The sequence below is a fragment of the Emys orbicularis genome, chromosome 4, assembly GCF_028017835.1.
Source record: "Emys orbicularis isolate rEmyOrb1 chromosome 4, rEmyOrb1.hap1, whole genome shotgun sequence".
Lineage (NCBI taxonomy): Eukaryota > Metazoa > Chordata > Testudines > Emydidae > Emys > Emys orbicularis.
This window is the reverse complement of record NC_088686.1, coordinates 107,835,875-107,859,215: the sequence shown is the minus strand read 5'-3', so window position 1 is coordinate 107,859,215 and position 23,341 is coordinate 107,835,875. Positions and strand designations below refer to the sequence as shown.

The 23,341-nt window shown below is 48.4% G+C and overlaps 1 protein-coding gene across 1 annotated transcript; it reads right to left on the bottom strand.

The window, feature by feature from the left end:
- Positions 1 to 3,751: 3,751 nt before the first annotated feature.
- Positions 3,752 to 22,191, bottom strand: PGGHG (protein-glucosylgalactosylhydroxylysine glucosidase). The gene is made up of 13 exons (XM_065404151.1): positions 21,934 to 22,191; positions 19,439 to 19,649; positions 17,173 to 17,608; positions 16,143 to 16,262; positions 15,875 to 16,006; positions 13,965 to 14,076; positions 11,933 to 12,005; positions 11,513 to 11,649; positions 9,928 to 10,061; positions 9,704 to 9,808; positions 8,817 to 8,914; positions 4,599 to 4,813; positions 3,752 to 3,816 (listed from the first exon to the last, which is right to left on the bottom strand). The coding sequence occupies exons 1-13, from the start codon at positions 22,184 to 22,186 to the stop codon at positions 3,752 to 3,754; spliced, it is 2,091 nt and encodes a 696-aa protein (XP_065260223.1). The 5' UTR covers positions 22,187 to 22,191.
- Positions 22,192 to 23,341: the final 1,150 nt, after the last annotated feature.

Genomic DNA, 23,341 nt, shown 5'->3' with positions numbered 1-23,341 from the left:
CCTCTAGGGGGACATCCTAGGCCTTGCTCAGTGAACCTCAGCTTCAGGTTCAGGAGCCCTAGGCCCAGATCCTTAAAGGAAAGTTCTGAGCCTAAATATCTTTGGGGATCTGGGCCCTAGTGTCTAGGGGAGGACTCACCGCTGGTCAGAAGACAAGCTGCAGAAATTGCTGGAGAAGAGCATTTGGCACCTTTCTCCTTAGCTAGGGTTCAGTTCTGCACAGCGCTGAGCACTCTTGTCCAGCAAAGCAGGAGTGGGCCCTTCGGACTAGGATGGCTCACAGGCTTCACGTTAGCCAAGTGCTTAAGTGTTTTGCTGAAGCAGAGCTACAGTGCTCAGCGACTTGCAGGATTTAGCCTCTAGAGAGGGGCCCAGATACTGCCACAGCTTGTAACTCTGTGCACAAAGGATTGTTTCAGGGAGGGAAAAGCCCTGTGTTATTGCTACAGGCTGAGCACAGGAAAGTGAAACTAACCTTCTTTGGGCACCATGGCTGCTGTGAGCCCTGCTGAGAGTCTGCACGAGGAAGCTGCCTGTCCCATCTGCCTGGTGTATTTTACAGGCCCATAGAGTGTGGGCACAATTTCTGCCGAGCCTGCATCACACAGTTCTGGGGAGGAGGGGGGAATCAGGGCCAAGCTACTCCTGTCCTCAGTGCAGAGGTGTTTAATCCCCAGAGGAACTTCAGGCCAGACAGGCAGCTGGCAAACACCACAGAACTAATTAAGTGTTTTGGGTTATGAACACAGAGAGAGCCAGGATGGGGAGGAAACAGTGAGAAACACAAGGAGGCTTTGAGACTGTTCTGCATAGAGGATCAAATCCCGATCTGTGTGGTTTGTGATAGATCCCAGGAGCATAGGTCTCACAATGTGATTCCAGTAGAGGAGGCTGCCCAGGAATACAAGGCAGGAAACTGCTCTGTATTGTCCTGATCCAGCGATGTTATCTTTACATAGTGACTTTTTAATATTAATTTATATTGTTTCTAGTTGCATTTAGAATCCCTCGCCTAATGCACCTTGGCATTAGGATGTAGTAGTATTTGACTGGTATAAGAAGCCGCTAGTATTACCAATTCTAAGCATTCAAAACTCATGAGTCAGGCCTCCCAAAATCATAAGATTGGCTCAGAAATCATGACATTTAAAAACAATAAATATTGGGTCTCTTTATTTGCCTTCTGGCTTTTGAGGCTTTAGGGTTCATGTTTCCAAGCTTTGGTCCGTGGACATGTGGGCGAGGAACATATATTTTTGTTTTTAATGAAAGCGGTAAGTCTCATATAGTCACCTGACTCCAGGAGCTGGGGCTTTAAGAAAACCATCAGCTACTGCGAGACTCAGAATACAACCATGAGTTTGCAACGCTGATTGAACCTGATCTCTTCCAGCAGCTGGAAGTTTCCTGGGATCAGTGTTAGTTTTCCTGTTGGTTTAATAAATGGGATAAAGCTAAAGCACAACTTAAATGGAATCCAGGCAACAGTGTAATGTTTTGTTTTGAGGGGGTGGGAGAGACCAACCCAGAAAAGAAAAACCAGATTGAACCATTTCCCTTCCTTTCCCTTAGGAACATATCTGGGGTTGTCTGGAGATTCTGAAGAAACAGAGAGAAGCTGTCCTTGCCTTTATATCACATGGAGAAAAGGAAAGCCTGGAACTGTGCTGTTGTCACTCAGGGCAAATTCAAATAGGGGCAGTTTTATTACTACCCTCTGGGCCAGATTGTACCCCCTTGTTCTATGCATGGAAGGGAACATCTACATATGGATTTCACCCCACCTGTGCAGAAAAGGGAAGGTATCTGCAGCCCAGGAAAGAGTGGCTGGATCAGGGCTGGGTGAATCACGGCAGCCCTCCCACTAACCCTATGGAGAGTAGATAGGAAAGAGCCCCTGCGGTCCTGTATGATTACTCTCAGCGCTGGCCTACACTGAAAACTTATATCGGCATAGCCACCTCTCTCAGGGTGTGTGTGAAAAATCCACCCCCCGAGGGATATAGCCATGCGGACCTAACTTCCGGTGGAGACAGTGCTAGGTTGATGAAAGAATTCTTCCATTGACCTAGCTACTGCCTCTCCGGGAGGTGGATTAACTACAGCAATGGGAGACCCTCCCATCATTGTAGTGAGTGTCTTCCTGTAGCATTTTAAGTGTATATGTAAGCAGAGTCTGAATGAGCTCTCCCCTGACATCTAGTGGTGAACTGTGGAAAAAGACTTCAGGAGCTGATCTCGTCCGCAGAGTTCACCTCCCACCCTGTGTGGTAGGGGGCGGGGGGTAAGGAGGCATCTTACACACTCCACTGCTTGGGTACTCGCTCATTGCCCCAATTGCCGATTGCCGTGCCTCTCTGTGGGGCTCTACTCTGGCCGCACCTCTCCAACAGCCACCCTGCGGGCCGCTTGCCGCACCTCTCCAAAAGACCCACCCTCCTACCCACACAGTCTTCCGCAGTGTCCCCAAGGGAGCAACAACGACATTAGCCAATAAAATACCTCCTCTGGGTTCCCCAGCGTGTGTCTCTTTTAAAGCGTAACCAACCTGGGGCAGGGACTGTCTCCATTTTGTGCACTGTACCCTCCAAGCGCCTGGCCGGTGATTACCAAGTAATAAGTTTGATTCCCCAGTCCATTGCGCCCGTGCGACCCGCTGGCTTTCGGTGGAGATAATCCCACTTTATGCTGGTGGAATGGAGAATAGAGTCAGGCCCAGTGGGTCTGGAACCCCTGTTGAGCCCAAATGAGATTGCCAGAGCCAATGTGCCATTCTCGGGAGCCTGCTCAGAATGACAGTAAATTGTAGAGTTGGACACTAAGCAGTGAAAGGGTGGGGTTGGGCATGAAGTTTCAGCCAGGGGAAGCCAGCAGACTATGCATTCTCTCTCTCTCTTTCTGGTTGGTTTTCTGCTACAAAGCAATAAATAAAGCCAGACAAATTCTTGGATTTCAGCAGACACCTATTTTTAGGGAGTTGCAATGCAGGACTCACTTGCGCAATTCTGTTCAGAATGGGTAGAAACATTCCTCCTCAGTTCCCAAGCTAACCTACCCATCTGAGTCAATATTCCTTCGTCTGGTGTGTTTTAGGTGGGTGGCCAAAATCAGACTTTAGGGAGAGATTTTCAAAGGCACAAATGGGAGTTGGAGGTGGCCTAGCTGCCCCTTGTGCCTTTGAAACTCTCACCATGTGATGGAAAATGACATGTCATATTAACTATGGAGCAGCTGCTGTCACTCCATCATGTGTGTGTGACACATTGTACCAGGCACGGAGGGCAAAACCCAGCTCCCATGCTGCCAAAGGTACTAGGTGCAAGCTTAAGGAAGTGCCATAAATGAGTGCTCAAAGGGATGTTGCAGGAGCTGAGCCCAGCAGAGAAGGGGTAAATATTGGTCAGCAAATCTGCAGGGAGGTAATAAGGGCAGGTAATTGGGAGGTGAATCAAATTCAGCTGTCAATAAAACCATTTCCCAAGGGCAATAAGAGCAGGAGGATGGTGCTTTCCCCTCCTCCCCACCCTGGTCTAGCATTTTCCAAGCATCCGGTCACTGGCCACAAAGGAAGCAGGGAAGTCAAACAGCCTCCCCCCGGAGCACGTCACTTATGCGCGGGGCCTGTGCAGCCAAACCTCAGTCTGCTCCACAATGCAGCAGGGGCTCCCAGGCCACGCTGCTCTAGGACGCCTGCTCCCTGCCATGTTTGCATAGCTTTGGTGGTTTTAATACCTGCCCTGACAAATACAACTTAAAATGACTCGGTGGGTGCTCTCTGGATCCAGCCAGCAGCTGTGGCGAAGGAGACGCTCTGCCCTGCGATGGAAACAAACAAACACACAAGTTGTGAGAAGGACCCTGGCTCTAAGCACCCTCTCTCTGGTTATTCCCTTTAGTCTCCTATGTTAAGGTACCATCCAGTGCCAGTGTGTTCTACTGAGTCAGCTTCAAAGCAGGAAATGCAGTCAGATAGTTATGCCCCCAGCCTACTCCAGTAGGACAGGCTGCGGAGGGCAGGAGATTACAGCCTTGGCTGTGGGGAGCTGACAGCTAGTCCAGTCCCTGCCTCTGCCAGCAGGTGGTGCTGTAAGCAATGGTCTAGGAGTGCAGGTCATAGGCCAGCTTGCACTATAGCAGCCACAGCTTTTCCCAGGAGGCAGGGCCGGCCTTAGGAAAAACAGCACCTTTGGCAAACTTGTATTTTGGCATCCCTGGCCCCTGTTGTCTCCCCATCCATGCTCCCATCCGCCCCTGGTCCCCGCTACCTCCCCAGATTCCACACCCATCCCCCCGGTCCCTACTGACTCCCCAGGCTTGCCAGCCCCCCATCACCTCTGGGCCCTGCTGCCCCCCCCCCATTGCCTGGAGCTCCCTTCTGTGGTCTCGCACCCCAGGCCCACCCCACTTCTTGCCTCTTGACCACGGCACTCTGGGCGGTCGTCCACGTTGCCCTCCTGTAAGGCCGGCTCTGCCAGCAGAAGTGACTCCAGGGAAGGGTGTAGGACTGGGAGACCCAGATGCCTTGCTGCCCCCTAACTTTTCCCAGCAGCAAAGATCAGAGATGCACAGCGCAGTGATGTAGTGGGGAGACACTGTACCTTCGGGCAAGGGAATGTGCTGCCCCGATGCTACCAGCACAGCCTCCAGGGGGGCCAGCTGCGGGTCACGGGAGGACTTTGTCACCTTTATCCTAACGTTCTCTTTGGTGAGTGTGAAGTTCAACTTGCTTCCAAGATAAGAGACTCCAGTGACTTTGAGTTTGCTGATGTTGTCCGGGCATATGGGGTCGAAGTTCAGGCTGCTCTTGGTGATCCTAGGAAAGGCAGAGGGGAGTCAGGGGCTATGTTAGTGAATTCCATCCACGGGGGAAGAGACACTGGGTATTCTCCTTCTTGGGCTGTCATTTTCTTAGAATATCAGTGAGTCTTCCAGCACCCCCTCTTGAGCTGGGAGCAACAACAGGACTAAAGCAAATACCAGCTGTGAGAACCTGAGCATCTCCCAGAACAGCCTTGCTAGAATACAGCACAGCTGCTGGTTTGAGCATGCAAAGTGTCTGCTATTACCTCCACCTGGAGCAAACCAGCTCATCAAATAGGGAAGGGAACCTCTGTGTAAATCCAAAAACCACAGCAGATTGTAGAAGAGGGAGAATCAGTTCCCTTTCTGTGAATAACTCCCTCCGGGCAGAGTTTGGTAGTGATGGTCTCATGTAGCTCTTACTCTCTACGGCCACTGCAGAGATGGACTTTAGGCTACGGTGTCTTTAGTTCTTTACAAAAAATAATTCCTAGTCAATCTGCTTTTTGCCGGTTAGTTTCCTTAGCAGTTGCTAAGTGGCATGCAATGTGCCACAGCTCATGACTGACTCTTCCAGCACTGTCACCTGAGCTACTGGCAACAGCTTAACTCAGAACTACATCACAAAAGATTGGGTGGCTCTGGAGCATGCTAATGGCATGTGGAGCCTTAACCTAGGTTACTGGTTCAACTCTGGCCCAGTGTCCTAGTGACAAATGGTTGTTAGCAGCCGATGTGATAAAGCCCCGGCTTGACAAAGCCCTGGCTGGGATGATTTAGTTGGGGATTGGTCCTGCTTTGAGCAGGGGTTGGACTAGATGACCTCCTGAGGTCCCTTCCAACCCAGATATACTATGATGTCTGTTTGGAGGCCCACGTGAAATGAGCTGGAGGAGGGGTGGAAGTCATCTCAGTCTGCTTTCTAAGGGAGATTTGGATTCAGATTCAAACTCTGTGGCTTGAGTCCATGTCTAAGTGGAACATGGAGTCCAAATACCTTTGACTGGTGGAAAGATGGCGATTAAGGTTGGAGTTTGGATGGTGAAACCTGCAACTCACACCTGTGTCTACCAGAGACTTTGGAGTTTCTCACACCTAATACTGACCACACACACCAACAATGAATGCAACTCATTAGCACTAAGTATTTTGCTACGTATCAATCTTACCGCCTCTAAACTCGATCTGACCTCAACTAAGCTCTTTAAGAATATGTTCCAGGACCAGAATCACATCTGTTTTGGGTATAAATGCTGTGGCCTTAGCTTTGAAAATCCATCAGATCTGACCACTCTAAAGTGCTCTCTGGGTGCTGCTTTTAGGGCCACTGAGGAGACTTTAGTTAAGTTTTTTCTAACTCAGAGGTTCAATTTTTTTTTCAGAACCACAACTTCCCATGCAGCTAACTGGCTCCCCTTTAAACCATTTACTTATTGCAGGTGCAACTGGCTTTGACCCATAGGGCAGGAACACTTGGAAATGGCTCCACATGTGTGTCAGGTGAGCTCGCAACTCTTGCTCTGAATTGGCTCCATTCTCACCGTGCCAGCCCAAGTTTTTCAGTCTCAGCTGGATATTTCCCTTCCTCAGAAGTTGATGTCAGTGGTGAGTTCCACCACGTGGTCTATTTTGGGCCCTTTAGTTATTTACAGTTTCTCTGTCACTGTGGGGAAGATAGCAACAGAGGGTTCTGTGGGGAAGATGTTGTTTTTAAGCCTGGAGGCTGGTGTGCCTGGTCATTAGGGTGATATCCAGATCTCTACTTTGCTCTAATTCAATATTGATTTAGCTGGCTTTGCTCTGCTCTGGGTCTCTTGTATCTGGATATAAATTTTGTGGCTGCAGCCACTTTCCCCACAGTTAATTATGAATAAACCAGAAAAAACTGCGTTAGTAAAAGGGCTCAGACATTATTACCAGCTTCTGGCAAATCTTAAACAGATTGAACAGAGTCCCCTGCAGAGCCATGTTCCTTTCCTGTAATCTCTCTCCCTGAATGCTGCTCACCAGGATATTTGTGTGTCAGTAGGAAACAATCTCCTTCCCCTGATGTCACAATAAATCACTTGATGGTGATATCCCAGGCCAATGATTCGTACACCACTGGGTGAAACCAAACCTTAGGAGATGCATCTGGCTAGAGAGGAGAGCGCTTCTGTCTGCTCATCACCATCTTCCTACCCAGCAGAGAAGAGAAAGGGAAGGTAGAAAATGGCGTTGTAAAATGGTAGTTTGCTAACGGGTTATTTTGACACCCCCTGCCCACAGTGGGAGGGGAGGTCTCAGATAGAGCTAGTTGGAAACTAGAATTCCTGTTCCGTGGGAAATTTAATTTAAAAATAAATAAATTCTGAATTGGAACAAAAAGTCAAAACTTAGAAATATCACAGCAGATCCAAAATTCCTAAATTTTGTTTCAGAAACATCAAACCAAAGCAGTTTAATAAGGTTGAAATGAAATAATTTGATCTCAATGAAACATTTTCCATCAAATGTATTGGAATGTATCAATTTAGTCGAATCAGCATTTTCGGATGGAAAACTCTTCTGTTGGAAAACATTCAACCAGCTCTACTCTCAAGTAGTACCCGAGGCGAGAAAAGATGGTCTTGTAGCTGAAACACAGGATTGAGGCTCCGGAGATGTAGCTTCTCAGCTCTGCAACTGACTTATCATGTCACTTTGAGGAAGTCACTTGCTCTTCTGAGCCTCAGTTTCCCCATTTTTAAAATGGGAAGGATGCTAGTATTATTATCGAGAGGGGAGACCAGTCCCCCTGAGATTCAGGCCAACTTTAATATTTACAATGTCAAAGTTTGACTTAGCCTTTTGTCACCTCAAGAAGTGATTTCTGTGATGTGTTTCCAGTGATTTCCATTAATTTTGAGAAAATCTAATCCAGCATATATTTCAAATACACAACAAGAGTCAGTCTATTTATGACATTACTTAAGAGGGGCAATCTCTTGCTATCTAATTTATAAAGCATCAATAGGCAGATTTAAAAGCTTACGCAAAATGTTCCGTTCTGTAAGGCTATACAGGGCACATTCAAAGATATTTACTTTGTTTGCTTTTAAAAGTGTATTTTAATGTTGATGGTTGACTTCCATTTTTGGAAACTGGCCTATTAATATAAAGTGGATTATAAAATTTTTTAAAAAATTTGTTATGGGTATTTGCACTAATTTTTTAATCAAGATAGATCGAACTAATACTTTCAGAATTAATGGATTCAGGTCTTAGGGCTGGTCTACACTACAAAGTTAGGTTGACACCCCTGAGAGATGTAGCTAAACTGATCTAAGCTCCAGTGTAGACACTGCTAGCTACCGCCGCTCGGTGAGGTGGATTTACTACAGAAGAATCCCTTCCATTGTTGTAGGAAGTATCTACACTATAGCACTACAACTGTGCCGCTGTAGTGCTTCTAGTGTAGCCATACCCTTGGTGGCCTTGTCCCTCCCACCTTAGTTGGTGAAGAAGCTGGAGCTACCCCCTACTTTGACTTGGCTAGGTCTGGATACCTAAGATAAAAATCTGGGAGGCTAAGGCATGGAACCCTCTAGGGAGTGTTATGGGATCCTTTGATCCTACTGGGGTTTCAATCTCCATTGGAGAAGCTGAGTGGGATTTTCAGAAGGGCTCAGTGTTGGCCTGACCCTGCTCCTATTGATGATAATGGGTTTACCATTGACCTCAACGGGGGCAGAGTTAGGTCAGTGCTTTTGAAAATCCCACCCTGTTCTCTGCAATTCACTAGTTACCATCTGGGCTCCTAGGGGATTGTAAGCGTTGTTGTTTGTCCATTACCTGCAGAGAGCTGTCAGAGGATGTGGATGGGATAGTACCCTCCATTCAGAGATGATGCCATAGACTGGAAAGACTTTAAGCCCCAGCATCCTGAATGCTTTCGCCATAGGACCAGTCATCTTGCTACATTTAAACGTGAAGGTTCTTAGAGATCTTTTGTTGTGGTTGTCAAGAAATTCAATGGGTTGCACTAGCGCTCTCACCTGAACCCCGTGTATCCGAAAAGGATGGCCTGCAGGAATCCCCCCATGCCCGTCAGGAAATTCACAGCTCCTGACCCGTCGGAGTTCTCCACCCAGATCTACAGCAACGCGTGAGAGAGAAATGACTTAGGCCATGTCAGGATTTATTAGTTACGCTTCATAACATTACATGCGGTTGGAAAGTGTTAATTATGAGCATCACTTGTCTGGTCCCCTGGGAGCCCAGAGAACTGCCCCCACTCCTGCCACAGAAGGATAGGGTGGGTATGATGCATTCTTCCCACATAGTCCTGCTGCCCCACTGTAGGGAAAAGGGGAACCCTATTTAGGTCTTCCCTGCTCCTCAGCCCTTTGCCCAGCAGAAGGAGAAAGGGAGCCATGGTGGGTGAGATCTAGTCACCATTGGAAAGAGGGGAATTGGGAGCTGAGAGTGGGCCCTCTCCTAGCACTGAGGGGTGGTGGTGTTGCAATGCCCCTGGCCCTGCGGCCCACCCTTGATACGAGGAGCTGGCCGGGAGAGCAGAGCAGGGTGCTGCTTGTCTCACTGCCCCCACCCATAACGAGGAGAAGGAATCTGGGGTGAGCATGATGCCTGCACATTAGCCCTGCTTCCCCTGGTGAGAGGAGAGGGAGAAGGGTGGTGGTGCCATTCCCCCATTGCCCATCAGTGCGCAGGGAGATGGGGGTAGTGAACTGCCCTGCAGTAGGCAAGACAGAAATCAATAACACAGAAGAGGCTGCAGTAACTGATAATACAGTTAATGTAGGTGCCAGTCTGAGTGACATCTGTCAGCATCATGGGCCGCTTGTGACCAGCCATTACAGACCTGCCCAGATAGACTCGCCTTCCATCTATCTACAGTGGTAGGGGGCAAACCCCACTGCACCTGCCTGACCTTGAATGGCTCGGTGATGTTGTTGAAACACTTGTTCAGTTGACTCTGCGCCCTCTGGATCTCCTTCAGCTCCATCCAGCCAACCGCAAACATGCTCTGCAGGAAAGAGAACCAAACAGGTGCCTCCTGGGTGCACTGCGAGGAGCTGAGCCCTGCAGGAGGCTCACCCCTTTCACACTGAAACCACTTGGCTTCCACTCCGCTTGGCAGCTTACCCAGGTCATGGCTGGCCCATCCAGCTCAGTGACAGGTTCATACATCTCCAGGTCATTCCTTCGGACTTCAGAGCTCATGGGATACATCATTGGGTATCCGAGCAAGACAACATCAGCTTGTTTCACCTGCTTACCTGGGGAAGGGACAGACAGAGGGGCAGGGCATATATGGGAACTAGGAATGACAGGTGATGGGCCCAACTTGAATCTCAGATCCCAGGGGGAGCGTGCAGGGCTGGCAGCTAGAAAGAGCAATGTTTTACTAGTACATTAAGCTAATTTGATAGGGAGTCATTTAATGCAATACACTGAGAACCATGTGATGCCATTTCAACAGAGCAAAACTATAATTGAAGTGCAAAGCAAGCCTAGAGACGGTGGGTCATGGACACAGGAGATCAGCTGGGTATGGCTCAGGTCTGGCTGGCTGGAAGTTAGATCAAGACACAGCGATTTCCAGTTTGTTTAGAAAGTTTTTCATGGACATGGTCCTAGCAGGTACCTTCTCTGGAAGCTTGTGCAGGGCCAGGATATCACCCCAAATGCCCAGTTTTAACATGGTGTTAACCAGGCAAGGCAGCTTCTCAAAACAAGGCACAATGGAGTGACTCACAGAAATGCAGGTGCACACGCACGACCCCAGATTTAGGACCAAGCAGGCACTCTCGTGGCAAAGCAGATGTTAACTGAGTTAACGTTTCAGTGCGCAATTATCTTTTTTGCATACACAGAACCAGGGAGCTGCAGGCATTACCGTGGAGCTCAGCCTTGCAAATGTAGCTTCAATGTCTAAACAAACATTCAAACAGTAACCGTGCCACTCGCAACCAGGGAAAGGGCAAATTCCCCAGGCACTATGGACCTATCCCTGGCAAAGAAAATCTTGACATAGGCCAACTTCTTTAATAATAACTAGGTGTGGCAAAAGTCGATTTTTATTTTTTATAGTTTTGATAGATAATATTGATGTTTATTTTTAAACATGTTATTAGATTTGTATTCAGTTAAATGTTCACTGTTGTGGGAAATTATGGGAGGGAGTCAGACAATAATTATTTAATGACAGTAGACGTTGAGATTCAGAGTTAAAGCATTATAACGATTAAAACAAAAACTGTCAACATCACGTGTCAAAATACACAAAGGAAATCGCCGTAAATCAAATTCTAAGACGTTCCCAAGCAGCATTTTTCTTATTTTGCCAATTGGTAAAATTCAATTATTATCACTGGAAATATTTTTTCATCACTTTGTGTATGGACAGTGAAATTGACATTTACCAATAAAAATCGAATCCTTCCAAGCCTAATAACAACCCAGAGATGAGAAACATCCCATCCAGTGCAGAGAACAGCTCAGTAGCCACACCTTCTACAATAAGAACCTGGGTTAGGTGACCCACCAGAACTCACACCGCATCAGCATCAACCCTTCTTCAATAGAGAAAGTACCAGGCCAGCAACGCAGTGCTTGCCCTAAGCCTTACGTAGTCAGGATCCGAGGTTACTATTGTGCTGTAAAGCATCCTCAAAGGACAAATCGAGGCTGAGATGCAGCCCCTCCCCTTCCTGTTCCTCCGACTCACCTGGGCTGTACCCATCGTACTCTGGATGGTAGTTCCTGGCTGCATCAAACGGCACTTTGACTTTCTTGGCAACCTCCTGCCACTCCTCAGGGACAGGGATCTGGAAATCACGGGCCACGTCGGCTGCAAAGTTCAAGCTGTGGGCAGGGGAGTGAGGAGAGACTGTTTATATGATATCTGCAATGCTTTACAGAGCAAAATATAAGAAGAATTGGAAGCAAAGGCGCTAACCCAGCCAGTCGCCCACAAGGGAAATAGCAAGACTGAAAGACCATGGCCCAAAGCATGAGCTTCGGAGAGCCGCTGATGCCTCCTGGAGCCTGGGCTTTCTTCTGAAACCCGCCAGCTTGCTAAGCAGCAGGGAAGACTGATCAGAGTCTGGAAGAATGGTTCAGTGTTTCTAGAAATCATACGTGTTACCTCCTCTGGGCCACGGCGTTGGTATAAACAGAGTTATCGACACTGTAGTGATACTCATCTGGGGGCATGACACCTGGAGGAAGAGGGAGAAGACGTCACACCAGGGCACTGCCTGTCCTTTTGTTTTAAACCCCTTGCTCCGGGGATTGGTGAGAGGCTATGGAACCTTTCCCCTTGAGGTCGCTGGTTTGCATTGTAGCTAAGGGCAGGTCTTCACTACGGGGGGGGGGGGTCGATTTAAGATACGCAAATTCAGCTACGCAAATAGCGTAGCTGAATTCGACGTATCGGAGCCGACTTACCCCGCTGTGAGGACGGCGGCAAAATCGACCTCCGCGGCTCCCCGTCGACGGCGCTTACTCCCACCTCCGCTGGTGGAGTAAGAGCGTCGATTCAGGGATCGATTGTCGCGTCCCGACGAGACGCGATAATTCGATCCCCGAGAGATCGATTTCTACCCGCCGATTCAGGCGGGTATTGTAGACCTAGCCTTAGTGTTAGTGGGTGGCCTTTGGGAAGCAAGCAGGGATCTCAGTGCAGCTCCCAGTGGAGAAGTATACATCACTGGCACCTGTGTTGGCAGCCTTACTAGAGAGGTTACAGACTCTGGACTACCTTCTGAGCCATAGTGATGTTTCCTTAGCCTCAGGGTTGAGGCCCATTGGCAGGGTGATGTGGATGGAGCGGCATGCGTGGTACCTGTTCTTTGAATTAATAGTTAGAGCTCCTAACTCCACAGTGGTGAATCTGGTACCTTCCCCTAGCACTGTGTTCAATCATTTACTATATGGGAGTGGAGAAGCTTATCCCTGGGGATAGAGAGGCGTTAATTTCCCAGTAGCAGGGGGATCCCTTAGATTAACAATAACCTTTTCTTTAAAACACTGGTGCACAGTGAATGGGATCTCAGGAAGAAAGAGCCAGTTGTAGGTAGTACAAGGATTTTCCAATATTCTGCAACCACAGCTCTGCTCATGCACGTCCATCCTGACACACAACAGCCCCCATTATTCCATCCCAGGCCCCACACAGCTCTGCCCAGGCACCCCGGTCCTGATCTTACTCTTCCTTCTCCTGAGAGAGACAAGGTGTGGGAGGGAATGTCTTTTATTGGGCCGTCCTCTGTTGGGGAGATAGACAAGGTTTTGAGGCACACTGAGCTCTCCTTTGGGTCTTTCTTCTCCAGTGAGCCCAGACAAATGGCCCAACTCCCAGCACAGAGTGAAGGGGCAGCTGTGACGCACCTTTTCCCCTCTGGCCTGCTGCCCCTCACTCAGCAAGGGGGAAGGGGAAACCATGGCAGGCGTAATATGCTTTGTCCATCTCATTGTCCCTGGAGCTGGCAGGAAGGAAGAAGGCTCCGTATCTCTTCTGGCTCTTGGGAAGAGGTGATGCTATGCTAGACTTCCACCTCCCCCAGACATGCCAAAGTACGTGTTGGGTAGGTGATGCTGACTAATTCGCCTGTGGGCTGTAGGATGAGACAAAAACACCTTTTCGCATGCAACTCACTGCAGTATTTGAACGCAGGTCTGCAGAGGCTAAAGGCCTGTGTGCTAGCCCACTGGGCTGTGCCACCATCCTCTCCTTGCTCCTATTTCTACTCTGATGAGGGCCACATTCTCCATTTCCCGCGTAGCACAAGGCACATCCTTATCAGAACTGAAATGAGATCTGTTTCTGATGCAGCGACAACGGCAGATACGGGGAGCTCCACGCCTATGGCCATCCTGTCTGGAAGGGTGCAATGCAGGGCCCGAGAGAGTGGGAGACTGGGTGAGCCTGGAAGGTGCAAGGGAGCTGCTCCAGCCACTCTCTGAGCACACAGTAAAGCTATGCTGGGTCTGAGTGGGAGCTGGGTGTTAAGCCCATAGTAGCTGCTCAGGAATGCAGGGGACCTGAGAGCCAGTGCATTCCATGCAGAGAACAGCTGTTACCATATGCCAGAGTGAGGCAGGCCAAGCTGGAGAAGCTGTGGGCTTTCACCTGCCAAGTCCTCTCCCAGAAACCAGCTCCCAGGCAGGGGAATTACCTTTGATGTGGTAGCACTGCTCCTCCTGACTCCACACCACCCTGCTGCACCAGTACTGAGCCACCATACTGACCACGTCCCAGGCTCCTTCCTCCCTGAACAGCTTCTGGTCCTGGAGGGAGCCAAACCCAGAGAGAGAGAGAGAGATGGGGAGCTACGAGGAACAGAGACACTGGTACCCAGACCCAGAGAGATGGGGAGCTGGAAAGAAGATGGACATTGACCCAAGAGCCTGTTGGCTGAAATCACAGCAGCTGCTTCCCTTGCCTTTTTCCAGCGTCAGCACAAGCACATTCCCTTTGTCCAATTCATCACTTGACTGATACTGCACTGCTCTTTGGGGGTGCTATTCCCAGTGGAGTTTGTGTACAGGCTTGGATATCCCTGAAGTTTCAGCAGTAGTGTGCAATATATCCTCCACCCTAGACACTACCTCCACAGTAAAGAACTAAGGCCAAATTCAGCACTAGCATAAGTGGATGCAATTCCATGGATTTCAGCAGGAGTTGCACCAGGCTGAATTTGGCCCATTGACTCATTTGAAGTGTGTGTAATCTCCTTAGTGAGGAAATCTCATACCACCCACTCTAAGCAATTCCACACAATGGAGGGGAGCACCACCCTCTCCCTGTGCTTGATGGGTAGAGGAGACTATAGGAGAAAATGAACCTCTGTCCTGTTCTGCACACATTGTGTGACAGGCTTTTCCCAGAGGAAACAGCTCTGTGGACTGGACTTTGTACCTGCCAGTAATTTTCAGGCCTAAGAGACATTTCAGGTATGTCTACACTGTAGTGTAAGCCCAGGGTTAGTACAACTCAGGTTAGCAGACCCTGGGTTTGTTAACCTAGGGGTTTGAGCATCTACACTCATTTGTAACACCAGGGTAGAAATTGTTGAACCCTGGGTCCCAACCTGGGGCTCCAGCGTCTACACTGCTTTATGGGGCCCAAATCCAATCACCCATATCCCAAATGTCCTAGTGCCCTCCCATAGTGTGGTGCTGTGGGAAAACATTTGTGGTGCTGTGTGGGAAAACTTGACTGTCCGTCTGATTATGCAGAAGAAAAAGAAAGTCATCCTATCGGATTGTGGTATACTTTTGGCGGTCTTGCAGAGCATAAGTCTAACAGGTCTGTGTCTACACTGCAAAGTAATAGGGCTTGAACCCTGGGTCCTAGCTTGGCTCAGGCTTGGACCCTCCACACCGGTGGGGTCCTGGGATGCTGGGTCTGAGCCCTGGATTAGCACGATGTGTGTGTAAATGGAAGGGTTACGCTTGAGCCTAAGTCCTAACCCTGGGCTTACAATGCAGTGTTGACATACCCTTAAAAGGCTTCATGTCAGCCCCACCCACTTTTGAGAAGACAGGTTTCTAACTGGATGACAGAGAAAACTGACAGCTGCAAAAATCAATGGGGGCTATTTAATGCTTCTCTTTACTTGGGGTTCTTTAGCTCCTACTCAGAGAGCGTTTAGACTCAGGGCAAGGGAGACACGAGAAAGATAAATGTAATACTCAGGGCACGAGGAGAGCAGCAGGGCTGTTAGGGGGTCCAGGGGACTCTGGTAACTGGTTGTACCAGCAGTAGTTAGGGGAAGGGTAAAGAGAGACTAGTCCAGGGTTGGAAAGCAAGATGCTGAAGAGTGAAATAAGGAACTATATCTGAGGAGCAGGCGTTGAAGAAGGGCCACTGTAGATTGTGGAGAGCCTAGTCAGGGAGTGTTACTGGCCGTTGTGAATGGGGGAAAGGACAGCAGAGACGATCTGCTCTGGGAGGGGAGGAGCAAAGTGACCAAGGACCCCATCCAAGGAATTGCCCAGTAGACTGGTAGATTTGGCCACTGGGCCTGCCCTGTTCCCTGGCACCATCATCATACCTGCACCACACTGCGCGCGTCTCGGTTACCTGTGTGGCGTGATAATACTGCTCAAATGCCAACAAAACATCCCCATTGATGTGAACTTCTTGAGCTCCATAAATCTCTTCAGGGCAGACTTCCTGGCCCGTGGCTGCGCTCTCCCAAGGGAACTTAGCACCCTGCCGGAAAAAATACCCCCGGAGAGGCTGAGCATGACCCTCTGAACTGAACAGATCAGGGCAAGCTAAGCATCAAGAGGTTTATTTCCTTTGGTGGCTGTCGTCTCTGTTTGTTTTCTGACAAGTCTGTTCCTACCTTGTATCCCTGCTCCTGGGCGTTCTTCAGGGCTCCACCTAGTGCTCGAATACGGTACTTCAGGATGGCTCGGGCTGCTTCAGGGTAAAATAACAGGATGTTTGGGTATACCCACGTGTCCTGGAAACAGAAAATGAGTCTATATAAGGTCAGACACTTAGTGAAACTAGGGGAGGTTAGGACAATGAGTGTGCCAGGACCCAGAGAGAACACCAGGGCCAGGGCTTGCCCTCCCAGCCTCTGAATACTGTGGGATCCATACTCCCGGAGCCGCTGAGGCCCTGCCAACACAACCACTGTTAACTGTGCATGTAACTGGCTAGTTGCACTGTCACCTTAGCTCATTAAAAGTAACATGGTTGAGCTGTGCCCACACAGGAGTATTTCTGCCCTCACACCCATGTTGGTGTCTCCATACCTGCCACGCTCCCGAGCCCTGTTTGTATCAGAGCATTCTGGGGGAATCCAAGCAGTTCTCCCATAGTGCCCCAGTGGGGGGCAGAGAGCCTGGAGGATGTTCCTACGCAGCAGCAGCACTTGGGGTAAGGTTGTTCCACCCCACAGATTGCTAGGAAGAAGGGCCACCCAAACCAGTTCCAGAGACCTGGTGTAACTGCTGCCCACACTACAAAATAGTCCATGCAGTGAGCCAATTATAGGAAGAAAACCGTGTGCTGATATAAGCCTCTGGCAGGGGGGAAACACTCTGAGCTGACTTTGGTCACCACACTAAACATACTTAGTCAACCCTGCCAAGAATGGGTTATGAATCTGGCATAGGGACAGGGTCTGGGTTCAGCAGGTTCTACATCCCACCACACTCCTGCCATTAGTTGTCTTCCCAGCCTCCGAGTGCTGTAGGATACACACCCCAGGGCACGGTGACCAAGATTTGCCCTATCAGCCTCCCAAGACGTAGACTGTTGCCACGCCTCCCACCCAGTGCCGCATTTCCCACTCCCAGGCTGGAGTGCTGTAGCATGTCTGATCCCCAGAATGGAATTATGGGCTGCAATCCTCTGTAGCCCACCTGGTCCCAGAAGACGTGCCCCCAGTAGTCTTCTCCCTGCGTGCCATTGGATAACCCACCGGGGCTGATTCCATGGAAGAGGAAGTCAGGAGAATCCAGGGGAGGAATTGCACTCAGTAGGTAATAGAGACATCCATACAGGGCCTGCCTCAAAGGGAGAGGCCCATCTACATCGACCCGGCATCCTTTCCAGAGTGCTGCCCAGGCCTGGGTGTGAGAGGAGTATAAGGAGCCAGCAGCAATCAGGGACGTTCCTTCGCTAAAGCACCTCTTCACTTCCTCTTCACTCTCTGCCACGGCGGTCAGGAACTCCCAGGTTCTCTCCTGCTCCTCCCCTGGTAGGGTCACAGCCTGCGGCACCGGAGTCCAGATCATGTGCACCGTGGGCTGGGGAGCCCCCTCCACCTCGGGGATCAAAGTTTTCCCATAGATATATCTGCAAGATACAGCAAATAGCATGGGAAATTGCAGCTTCGCCTCAGCAGCCAGAGAGGGGTCACAAAGTGCATGACTCAAGGGGCCAGATCCTCCGCTGGTGTAAATCAGTGTCGTTCTGTTTACTCCAAAATAGTTATGTCAATTCATCGTAGCTGAGGATCAGGCCCATACTGTTGTGTGGAACGGGCCTTCCTTCCCCCCCGGCCCATTTAGCTAAGTGGGACTCTCACCGCCAGAGAGAGCTTCCGAGTCTGAAATGTATCATGACTCTCATTCCACTGTTATTAGCAAGAGCTGTGGAGCACAGCGTAGGGGTGGTGAGAAGAGAGCCCAATAGACATGCAGGGGAAATAGACAGATGACCCAGAGTAGGGGAGAGTCCAAGGTTCCCATTTACACCCCCTCTTTCCTCCCCTGGATTGTCTCGTTGGCCCAGATCCTCTAAGGCAATGGTTCCCAAACTGGGGTTTGAACCCCTGGGGGTTCGCAAAATGTTACAGGGGGTTCTTAGGAAAAAATTCCCTAATGGCGGACAGAGCTGTCCCTAGGGACTCCGGACAGCACGGGGCCAGCAGCCTGGAGCCCCTGGACTTCCAAGAACTAAGCAGATCAAAGCAAGCATGTCTATCACACTGAGATTTAAACTTCAAGACTCCTTATAAGAAATGGAAAGAGAGGTGGATATTTTTTGCTGTTTTTAAAATTAAATAGGTAGCTAGTTTTGTTTTTAAAATTATTATGAAGAACAAGTTTAAGCTTTGTTGTACCGTGTATTGTTTGCCTGGACTGCTCAAGACCTGAATGCTTGTGTAGGACGAACTCTTTGAGTTGGCTTCTTAAATACCTTCATGCTGTTTCACATCTGATACTCCTTGATGAAACATAGGAGCCTTGTCTTATAACAGGCTTATTCAAAGTGATACAAGCTACAAAAGTGAGATCTTGGAAGAGTGTTGCTGTTTTCATAATGTAATAAAAATACCGTAATAATAAATAATTAATAATAGTGTGTAATAAGCTTGTCATAAAAAAAATTATATTTCCAAGATCGCTGCTTTTATAATTTATACTCAGGTAAAGGAGAAAATCCCAGGAAATATTCATTTTTAGGAGGGGGGTTGCGAGACTTGACATTTTAGTGAAAGGGGTTCACAGGTTGTTAAAGTTTGGGAACCACTGCTCTAAGGTATTTAGGCTCCCAACTTTCATTCATTTCAAGCCTAAAAACCTTGTGCTCTCTTCCCCCTTCAGATTGTCTTCCTCTCCACGCCCCTGGTGGGAAAATATGGCAAGATGCCCCTCCTCTGGGCAGCACCCACCTGCAATGGGACACTGAACAGCTTGAAGTTTACCTCCTGGCTGGCACCACCCGATGGGGTGGGGGTGGGGCTGTCTCCGTCAATTGAATTAACACCCTCCCGCCCCCGAACATCAAATAAACATCAAACAGGAAACTGAAGAAATCCCGACTTAGGTCGAGCTGGACTCTAGAACTCTCAGCTTTCCAGACTCTCCCTTCTCCCTCCATTCTAGTCAGTGGCTGTTGTGGTTGATATGTCTGTAGCTGTGACACGTGGCATCCGTTGCCATGGCACCACCAAAAGTACCGAGTGCCTGAGGCAGCTCCCAAGAGCCTGACTCTCAGGCCCAGCCCCTCTGGAGCATGGGTAAAGTTGCTCAGAGTCATTCCAGCCTAGATGCCTCTCAGAACCCGAGCCATTGTCCTAGCTCTGTTTTTGTCACCCATTTGAAAGTTGGAAAGAGGGCAAGTCCTTTTGTTCCTCAGGCCACATCCCTGCTGGGTACACCCTACCATGACCACACTCACTGAACTCCCTGGAAGTCCTGCCCCTTGTGCAAGTCCAGATCTCGGCTCTGTGGCGTGAATTGCATCTGGAGCTGCACAGTCACTGGCGGGCCTTTGGTAGTCGATCGCTTGATGGTGATGCTGAAGGCCAGCAGGTGTACGAGGGAGTGGTGGGCGTAGATCCTGTGGGTGGCGGTGTAACCTGGCGACTGAAGCAAGTGGCTGAAAGTCCCTGCAGACACAAACAGAGTTATCATTTGGAGCTTCCGCTCTCAGATGTTTCTGCCTGTTCTCTAAATCTAGGGCCTGATCCTGCTATTGGATCTGGGTGGGTGCAGACCTGTCCTGTATGGAGTCCTGTTTGGAGCAGGGAGAAAGGACAGTCGGAGGTACCACTGTAACAGGTACATAAAGTGCACATGGGCCCAGAGTCTCAAAGGTATTTAGGCACCTAACTTCCATTGATTTCAATGGGAGTTAGACCGCTAAATATCATTGAGAATCTGGGCCATAGAGCCTACAGGAAATATGAACCTCCCCAGTAAGTTTAAACCCAGCAGTGATTTATTATCAAAGCAAGAAATGAGCCAGGACCAACCCTCAAAACTGAACTCTGGATCCAAATCTCACAAGCCTGATTCTCCACTCGCTCCCACCAGCTTTATGTTGTTGTAACTGAGAGCAGAATCAGCCCAGTGTCTCTAAAACAGACCTACCTAAGTACTCAAAACGCTGGATCTGAACTCTCCCAAACTTTAAAAAAGCAACAGAGGGTCCTGTGGCACCTTTGAGACTAACAGAAGTATTGGGAGCATAAGCTTTCGTGGGTAAGAACCTCACTTCTTGCATCTGAGCTTATTCTCCCAATACTTCTGTTAGTCTTAAAGGTGCCACAGGACCCTCTGTTGCTTTTTACAGATTCAGACTAACACGGCTACCCCTCTGATACTCTCCCAAACTTTGGATTTCAAGATCTGGACCAAATTCAAAAACTTTCTCAAGTGCCAGTTTTTTAGAGTGAGATAGAGTAAGCGAGATTAGGTGCAAACTGCGAAGAGGGAGACTAAACTGGATCCATTCCTTATGTTGTGATCCAGAATCTTATTTCTGGCTGATCCACTGTCTACACTAGTACTGGAACCATTTTATCCAAAAATGTTTAAACATGGTTCTTGCCTGTAAGTACCTGCTAATATAGTTTACCAGGACAGAGCAGCCATGGAAGGAATTATATTATAAATAGGCTTGTCAGAATTCAATTTTTTTTTTTAGAAATAATTTCAACTGGTAATATCAATGTTTATTCTTAAGCATTTTTAAAATCTATTTAAATGGGAGGGTTGGAGAATTATTTAATGACAGGAGACACTGAGATTCAAAAAGTTAAAGCTTCATAGCATCACATGTCAAAATATACAAAGTAAATAGCCTTAAATCAAACTCTGATAAATTCTCAAGAAGCATTTTTCCTACTTTGCCTATCTGTAAATTTCAATTATTACCAATGGAAATATTTTTTCATCGGTTTGTCTGTGAAATCAACATTTATCAATAAAAATCGAATCCTTCCAAGCCCAGTTATAAACTGTTTTACCGAATGTCATGGTTAAACATCATTTACTAGCATGGTTCCAGCAGGTGCATAGACATGGCATAAACACTAGTGTCTTATTCTCAGCTAAAGGGAAATTGACCAACCTTAAAAGTGTAATGTGAAGGTGGAAAAAGTCCTCTGTTTTCAGAGTCCAGTATAATCAGGCCTTACAGCTTTCTATGTGTGTGTTTATTTTTAAAGACATTTAGCCACTATTCTGTGAAATTCGCCCCTAAAATGTGCATGTGAGCGCTCCTTGCTAGCGCTGCAGAAGCCATTCACTGTTCCCAGACTGCGGGGTACTGAAAACTGTGTTTAAAGTGTAAGCTATCACTTTAAATTTCTAAGGGGTTTCCTGGTCCTGCTTGCAGGCTAGTGGGCTCTGTAGGGAAACATGCCATCATCAGACTCAGTTCTGCAGACAGCCAGCCTAGAGTAAGGTGGGATGAGTTGTGCCTCTCTTTTTTAGGGAGCAGCCTGCTTTGTCTCTCTCTGTTTTGGTTTTTTTGCGTATGATTGTTTTGAATTCTAAGAAATAAAGTCGTTACATTGCAACCCTTCCAACAAGAGTATTTTATCCTTTTTATCTGTCTTCACTGTGTGTATGCTATGAACATAGCACAGACTTATGCATGCTTTTGTCTGACCACTGTCCATGATGCCATGCACACAGCAAGAAGGAAACACAAAGCCCTGCTCGTTTCTGGCTCTATTAGAAACATGGGGCCAAGAATGGAGGAGAGAGAATGTGTCGATCCGATCACATAGAAAATGAAAACATTGGTAGGGAGATTTAGAGATTTAACTTCTAGGCTTCTAAGAGGGAGTCACTGACAATGAGGAGAAAAGAAAATCAGGCAAACAAAACATTAAAGCACAAGAACGTAGTTGCTACTTGGGAGCTGAGGCTCTGTCTGTTTACCTGTCCTGGTGTTCAAAGTGAAGGTCTCTGTCAGTCCATCCTCACCAGGCACGTTGATTCTGACGTTGACAGGGCTGGGGACATCGGCACGGTGAGTGTCCCCCACTGCCCCATTATACACCCCGTTCACATGGAGGATGTCCCTATAAACTCGGGTGCCCAGGTAGGCATTGGTCACTGTCGCAAGGAGGCGGGGATCTGAGGGCAGAGTGCTGGAGGTGAACACAGCAGGATCTGTCCCACCATCTGCCATTGCTACTTCCTGTAAACAGGGAACAAACAGAATCGGAGACGAGGATTAAATAAAACAACACCATACAGTGAATTTTTGTCAAAGACAACCCTGCACCCCCACAATCTTACTGCAACATTATCATGGTGCCTGGCTGAGATTGCAGAGTGAATTCAGGATGCTTGATGTAGTTGGTCCTGCATTGCTTGTGGGATGAGGAAATACCCCATTTGTTTGGTGGCAGATCGATGAAGGGGTATTAGGAAGTTGCCATGATTTGTAGCTGGTGGCAGGGCATTTCTGACAGTGAGAATGGTGCGTGGAACATGGTTATTTTCAATTTCTCAGGCCTCCATGGCCTCTAGACCCGAGGACTGGAATAGCCATATTGCAAGTCAGGGTTAAGGTGCATTGGTAGAATTGTGGTGAATTTACCACTGGAATAGCAGCCGCTGTTGCAGGTTAGGACTCAGGTAAACTGGTGGGCCTGTGTGGGGCCCAGAACTGGAAGCACAGGGCTGCAGGGGCAATCTGCATTCTCTCCCTGGAAAGTAAAGACTGGCCCAAGGATGAGGAGGAACCAGGAGGGAGTCTGCACTCATTGCATCTTAAAAACAATTCAAAAACTCCACCTGTCAAGGAAAAATACTAGCTGCAACTCACGTGACAATCCTCTCACCTGGCGATGGAAAGCATGCCAGTGCCCAGTTCTGTAATGCACCCCAGGCAGTCATTCTTACCTGTGGAAAGTGGGTGCAAAATGCTACCAAGTCACGCTCTAGCTCAAACAGGAATTAATTTGGGGGAATTCCTGTGTCATACAGGAAGTCAGACTAGATGATCACAATGGTCCCTTCTGGCCTTGGAATCTATGAATCGACGAACAGAAGAGTTTTAGACCCACTTTGAACTAAGTAAATGATTACAAGGCACCAGTCGAGAATCAGGCACATTCTATTTCAAATGAAAATGTTTCTGTCAGAATGTTGTAGGAAAATTCAAGTGGCTGATGCAGGATCTCCGTCCCCACCTGCATCTTACTGCAATGGATGTCTCCCTTCTCTTCTAGATAGTCACTGCACTGTTTGTTTTGGGAGAGAGACACAATCCCATGGGAGACTTTGAATTTAGGGATCTGGTCCAACTCCCTTTGAAGTTCACAGAGGAGTAAGATCA

What these genes read in the sequence shown, in the direction of transcription:
- PGGHG (XM_065404151.1), bottom strand. Translation starts at nt 22,186, where the DNA reads ATGGCAGATGGTGGGACAGATCCTGCTGTGTTCACCTCCAGCACTCTG. An exon ending in AGTATTATCACGCCACACAG is followed by an intron (nt 14,077 to 15,874) that starts GTAACCGAGACG and finishes GGCTCCCTCCAG; the next exon opens with GACCAGAAGCTGTTCAGGGA. An exon ending in GCAGTGCTACCACATCAAAG is followed by an intron (nt 12,006 to 13,964) that starts GTAATTCCCCTG and finishes CTCTTCCTCCAG; the next exon opens with GTGTCATGCCCCCAGATGAG.